At 40.6% G+C, this 7,240-nt stretch overlaps 1 protein-coding gene across 1 annotated transcript; it reads right to left on the reverse strand.

The window, feature by feature from the left end:
- Positions 1–227: 227 nt before the first annotated feature.
- rprml (reprimo-like) lies at positions 228–1,193 on the reverse strand. Its single transcript, XM_028598879.1, has one exon. It carries the CDS (start codon positions 952–954, stop codon positions 619–621), a length of 336 nt encoding a protein of 111 aa, XP_028454680.1. The 5' UTR covers positions 955–1,193; the 3' UTR covers positions 228–618.
- Positions 1,194–7,240: the final 6,047 nt, after the last annotated feature.

Genomic DNA, 7,240 nt, shown 5'->3' on the forward strand with positions numbered 1-7,240 from the left:
GCAAAACAGGTCAAAAAATCACTTTACAGACCAATATGCGAGCATGCCAAACAGGACCAGAGCCACTCCATAAAGCTAGGACGGAGTTTGTTGAAAAACGTGCAAGATTTCAGTATTTAGAGTGTATTTACCAAACGAGACCAAGAAAAATACTTTGTATAGAGAATACCCACATGTCCATCACGTCCACATAGCACACTGGAAGACGTGGAACTATAAGAATGCACAATCATGCTTTTTGATCATTTCAAATTTACAAAAAAAGAAAAATTAGCTAAACAAAAAATGAGGTAACAGCTTGTAAACATTTTTGTCACTTTGTTCAGTTTGGCAACATTAAATTCACTCAAAAGATTCAACAGATCGGCCCACGTGTAAACAATTTCCCGTGTTTTACGCACAAACTTTACGCACGAACATTGGTCACTGGACTACTTTCCTGTAGTCGTTTTTCGGAAGGAAATGTAAAGTTTTTGCATATCTTTCCTCACTAATAAACAGATGGGGCGTCTTTGAGTAGTACATGCAGATACAGACTTGACCTGCGGTAGGAAACGTGCACCAGATCCTCGCACCGGATCTCCGCTGCAGTTCTCCACAGTACCTGCTCTCCGTGCTCTACCTGAGCCCGATCATGACCGTCTCCACGTCTTTAGAGGGTCTCCGGTCCTTTACCAGGAAGTTAATCATGCTCTCCGATTTGATCATCAGGTTACACCCGAGGAAAAATATGCCGAACACGACGGTAAGCGACAACACGCATAGCACCGCGATTTGCACCACACGCATGACGAAGAGTTTGCGCTCGTCTTGCACCAACACCAGGGACCCTCCGCCGTCGCCGGTCACCACGTTGTCTGTTCCATTGCCGGAATATGTCGCCAAAGTCCCGGCGAGGGTCTGACTGCCGTTAAACAGCGCACCCTGGGTCACGTCGAACAAGGAGAAGTTCATGTTTCCTTGCGGGTTATCAGCAAAAAGACTCCACTAGGACAGGCACACACACACAGTCTCACCACAAAACCTGGACTCCAAGTAAAACTTTGCGTCATATGACTGTTCAGACAAAAATAAGAGGAAGAAACACAAAAATAATACGCTTGTAAAGACCAGCTCTACAGGAAAACAACGGGTTTTGCCACAGCCTCAGTGCGTAATGACCTCATCCACATCACCGGACTGCAGTCAAACAGTGTCGCATCAGGTGCAGCCAAAAGTAAGTTTCAACTCAAAGTCTACGTTTCTCTGACTTTAAGTGAGTCTTCTTAGACAGTGCGCAAGGTGCAAAACGTCTTTCCTTCGTTGTAATAAGAGACAGTCAGACAAGACTGTGTTCGCATGCGAGCGCTTCTTTTGTGCCAAGTCTGTGGTGCGTTTTAAAGTGATGATGAGTTCCCCGTTGACCAAACCACCACTCTTCACCAGGGGAGGTAGTCAGAGGTCCTCAGATTATTCGCTGCTGCTCTAAGTTGCAAAAAAAGAGAAAGAAAGAAAACTTTATTTGAACAAGTCTTAATCTGTAATTCAGTCTACCTTTAATTTATTATCTGCCTCCTATTATCTTGTGAATAATTGCTACTGACGTAAATTATATCTGTTTCTAATGCAAAATAAGAATGTAACATTAGATGCACATTTTAGTCTCCCAGATTTCTTTTTATTTATTTATCTCCAGTAGTTTAGTAAATTTGTTCAGGAAGCATGTGCATTCTTGTTTGCTAAAAGAAAATCTTCCAACAGGTGAATGTATTTCAAACAAGTGATACATTGTGTTAGTCTCTCAATTCAAGAAAATAAGGTTTTAAAGAGAGTTTTTAACGTGGATATTTTTAAGTGTGCTCTTTAGAAATCCCGGCACTCATTTATGCACATCAATAATGCCTGAAAGCCTCACCAAATTCAGACATACATTAACTTTGAATCAGTCAATTCAAAAAAGTGTTTGAAAATCATTTTAAAACCTGAAAGCCTTCACTTCAATTAGAATCCAAATGATTTGCAGATTAGCATCTGCTTCTTTGAGAGGTATTTATGTGGAGTTTAATGTCTGTTGCTGAGGGAAATGTCACTGTTACGTAGAGAGAGAGACCAATATAGGCACAGCCAGCTATAACTTAGAAATGAAGACATGAATTAATAATCTATGATTGAACCATGGTAAATATTTATCAGAAATATTGGCTCCTCTGCTTTCGCTCTCTGCTTTTTCCTTTTCTTGCAGCAGCTGTAATTAAAACCTCTGAGAAGCAGACGGCTCTCTGTTTTTATTGGATGTGTTATTCAAACATCACTTTGTCTTTCAGGTGTTGTGTGTAACCAGGGGCGATTCTAAGACCAGACCTTTAGGGGGGCTCAGCCCCTAATGAGAATGTGACAGGGATACAGTGCCTTACAAAAGTGTTCACCCCCACAACATCGGCCATCCATAATGTTAGCTAGCTACGTCTCCGTAAACGCTACCGGTGTTTGTACCGAAAATCTCCACCCTGCCGAATTTCTCCCCCCTTCGCGTTTAGCTGTCTTTACAGTTAGCTAGCTAAATTAACCCGACAAAAGGTTGGTTAAGCACCAAAATGAATAGTTAAGATTACAGAAAAGTGAATGGGGAGATTGGGCAGCTGGGAAATGTTCTCCTGCTGCTGACAACGGCAATCAAACTACCTAGCCGTCCTGGAGATTCCCCCTGCAATCCCCACCCACACCCGTCTCTCATTTTAACCGGTAAAATCCAAAAGGTGACATTGGCATGTGAAATATACTGCTAATCATTAGCCAGCAGCTAAAACCTGCTAACGTTAGCCGCTAATGTTATTTTATTAGCATGACATGAATAAATGTTACTAAATGTAACGTGAATAAACTTGAACGGGTAAACTCGTCCGTGAACAGATGCATTCTAATCGACGATAGTGTTTAGCAATAAAATCTCCCATAATTCCACGCAACTTCCCAACGTTATCAAACGTCTGTGTTTACAATCCATTGTTTGGCAGAAAATTACATATTGTACGTTTAACTAAACCTGACACTTCATAAGTCATAGTAATAACGACCAATTTGACACAATGTTCTAACAACGTTTCAATTTGGGTTCTATCTGCACCATGAAATTACCAACTTCTTCTCTGGGGACTTCCAACGTTAAACTTCACAACAGCACTCTCCCTCTGACAGATCGACTGGGTTAGAGGTGTGTAGCATCGGCGACAGCGACGCAGGGTATTAAACCTGTTTTAAGCCCTTTGAACCTGTAATTCTTTGTCCTTTGTCACTAACTCACAGACAAGTTCACAAACTCTCACTTGAAGCACCAAAATTTTGGTGATTTTGATGAGAATCTTGAGCCCCCCTGAAAAGGGTTTAAAACCGCCCATGTGTGTAACTATTGCAGCTGCCTGGGACACCAAAGTGGAGTTGAAACCCCTGCAACCTGATCTGTAAAGAAATATGAGCCTTGGGTAAGCATTTTCCAGATGCAAATATACCATATGATGAATTAAGTAAAAAGTTTAAAATCATTATTGATCCTATTACAATAACATTACAATAACAATAACATTCTCTCATAATAATTCTCTCCCTCATCCACCACCTCCTTATGCATGCAGAATGTGAGGTTTTATGTTATGAGGTCTGTACTATATTGACAGGCTGCATTTGTTATTGGTTTAACAGTCTACATTACCCAATATTATCTCTGCATTTCTAAATTATCAGACTTTAAAGAAATGGCAATGAGTTTGGGATGCTCAAAAAATTGTTCTCTCGCTTTAGGTCAGCACTTAATTAATCATAATGTCCTACCTGTAATAAAAAAATAACTCCAGTGATTGTATTATTAGATAACTTATACATATTTAAGATGATTTCTACCCATACATGAAACTCGTTTAAAAATTTGACTTGTTTGCAAGATTCTCCCTTTTTCTGATGAGTATAAGCGGATATCTACTAGACATCAACACAGATTGTTACTGGATGGATGGATACTTGCCCAGTAAATTTTAAAATAATCTGACACAGCTAGTCAGTGCTTTAAAATTTCAAACATTACACATTTATGAATATATCTCATCAGATTTTAATGGAAATGTAACTGCTGCAAGGAGGAAGGGCCCTAAAATCACTGAAATGAGGTACAATAACCAAGTTAGAAACTATTTAACTATCTTGGCAAAAATTTTAATATGTATTATCCAATTACATCGGCAAAGGATTACAGCTGCTATATAAATAAATATGTAATTATATTGTACATAAACACTCTCAAATGTTCTTTAAAAGATACAGAGGAGAAACTGCATTCTCCTATTTTATGTTAATACCTCACTTTTACTTATATTGATGTGAAATTGCACTGATGAACTTCAAGTTTTAACTGTATTTTTGCTTATTTTAACTGTAAGGTGTCCTTGAGTTCTATAAAAGGTGCCAATAAATAAAATGTATTATTATTATTATTATTATTATTAACAGGTTGATAAAAAGTTGCCTCAAATATTTTGAAATGACTCCCCAAGACTGCAGAGCCTGTCAAATTAATCTGCTGTTTGTCTAAAAATAAAAACTATGAAATTCAATTTGGGATGCGCCTGACGTCTGGGTAAGCAGCTTACAGCTACCAACTGACAAGCTTGTGTACAAACAATGATTAGCTCCATCCACAAATACCTTCCATAAGCCTTGAAGTGGTTTACTTTCAGATCATTCATTAATGGCTGATAACAGAAGAACAAGGAGCATTTTTCATGTATAATACGATCAAGTAATCTCATTAGCCTGAGGATTTGGTTGCCGCAAATTAATTAGCAGCATGTAAATCAATCCTGCACAATTTGATTCTGTTCTATTATTCATTGCAGTGTGATTATGGAAAGTAGCTTGTACTTACACTTCATCTCTCTGTCAATATGTAAATTCTCCACTACAGTTAAAACCTAACAATACTTCTTTGAGGCTTTAAACTACAAAACTTCAACGAATTTACAAATGAGGAGAAAGTAATTGCAAGGTCGAGGAGGAGGAAACTTAAAAAAAAAAAAATTAAGATTATTTATCTTCTTATGGCCTTTAATCGACAGGATATCTTGAAGACAGGAAAGGGGAGAGAGAGGAGGGACGATATGCAGCAAAGGGCCGCAGGTCGGATTTGAACCCGGACCGCTGCCAAGGCCTCAGCCTACTGGGTGAGCTAGAGGTCGCCCTGGAGGAGGAAACTTTAATGAACATGCTACTCCTTTCAATTTATTGCCAAAATCTTTTGAACATTTGCCACATAATTATTAAATGTCTTTTTGAAGAAGTTTTTCCCCTTTTAAAAGCTTCATAAACGGAAGAACCTGTGGCTGATTTACAACTTCTGACTCTTCGGAGTATCAGGCTGAGGATTTGCTGTGAATGCGGCACATTTCATTGACAGAAAGAGATATTTATCTAACCGGTGGTTATTGTTGGCATAACTGTATATGAAGGTATATTCATATGAGGATGCATATAGACATGGATGTGAGTGTCTGACTTGTTCCTAAGCAACAGTAGACCTGTGAGCCTAGTGACAGATGGTTGGTAAAGTTATTTTGGTTTAGAGGAGAAGGAGAGGGAGGGAGCGATGAGGTGCCTGGATGGAGGAGGGGGGAAACGTTTCCACTTAACGTGGGGGATTTGGCAGCCTAGCAACACAAACTAAGTGAAGACATCCCTAGCAACAAGGAGGTGGTGTTTGACCCCACCCACGTCCCCTCTGCTCTTTACCCCTACGTCCTTTTTGTTCGTGGTGCTGCCACAGGCCTAACGTGACCAAGGACTCAAAGTGGACACACCCTTTCAAGCCCCTCCACCCCGGAGGGAACAGACTTTCCTCACAACTTCCCTCTTTTCAATTAACAGATTCCTCCTATGATGCCCCTTTATTAGCTGACCAAAGTGCACACACGGTGTGCAAGGAAGCTGCCGGGTGTGTGCGTGCGTGTGTGTGTGTGTGTGTGTGTGTGTGTGTGTGTGTGTGTGTGTGTGTGTGTGTGTGTGTGTGTGTGTGTGTGTGTGCTGTTATATGCCAGGAACCAACAAGGCAAGTAAAGTGTAGGTTAACAAAAGCACGTATTGAATATTGAATATGGATGTACCAAGTATCACAAATAGCAGGGAAGTGTTGGAAGCCATGTTTAGATCTTAAGGGGCTTGTCACCTTTGTGACTCCTAATCACGCAGAGAGAAATACAGTCATTAATTACACACTGATACAGATTGCAGGGACACATTGCCACAGCAGAGTGGTGCCCCACATCAACCCCACTAAACAAGCATCATTAAAGTTATTGGAGATGATGCTTGGATTTGTAGGGGGATATTCAACTAAGTGTGTGTGTGTGTGTGTGTGTGTGTGTGTGTGTGTGTGTGTGTGTGTGTGTGTTTGTGCACGTGTGCGCGTGCACCTACTGCAGCCGTCCATTTGAATGGCTGGTGAAAGTCTTTTGTTGAGAAACAGATTACAGATTTCACAAATCTGATTGCAGAAAATCCTTTCCAGTGCAGACATCTCATGCACTCCACCAGCCGCCACCCATTAACCTCATTTCCATTTAGACACATCTCAGTAATGCAGGCTCTGCTGCTCTGTCTTTTCTTTCCCTTTATTTGTCACATTCTGTCTCCTTTGTTCCTTCAACTTCTTTCTTTCCAGGTGTCTCGCTTATATTAAACAGCACGCTACATTAGACTTCCCACAGTTCTGAAGTTTGGATGCACTTAAAACAACAACAGAAATATGCTCCTTCCTTCTCTCCATCCCTCATATATCCTCAGTTATTTCTTTCTTTATTTATTTTTACTTTCTCCACATAAACACTGTCATCCCCTGAGAGGGAAATGTAAGCTTCAGATCCGGAGGGGCTAGAAGAGAGGAAGGCAGATCCGATAGCAAGGCATCACTACACAAATACACATTGTCCCACGTCAGTGACTCCGGGGCACATTTCATAAGTTTTTCAACCCTTCACCTGAGAAAAAACTCATGTCCCCTCACTTGACCCTCCCTCCCGCCAGTTAAATGCAGCGAAGCAGGAAAGCGTTAGCCAGTTGCGGGTAACCAAACACTGATTTTGTCTGAGAATGATTGTGTTTTAATATTGACTCTCTGAGACTCAGTGAAAAGCTTAAAGGGCACCAGATAGATCTGCAACACAGGTCAGGATCCTTCCATCCCTTTTTTCTCCTCCAGCCCACATCCTCCTTAATTGGCTGC

The sequence above is a fragment of the Perca flavescens genome, chromosome 15, assembly GCF_004354835.1.
Source record: "Perca flavescens isolate YP-PL-M2 chromosome 15, PFLA_1.0, whole genome shotgun sequence".
NCBI lineage: Eukaryota > Metazoa > Chordata > Actinopteri > Perciformes > Percidae > Perca > Perca flavescens.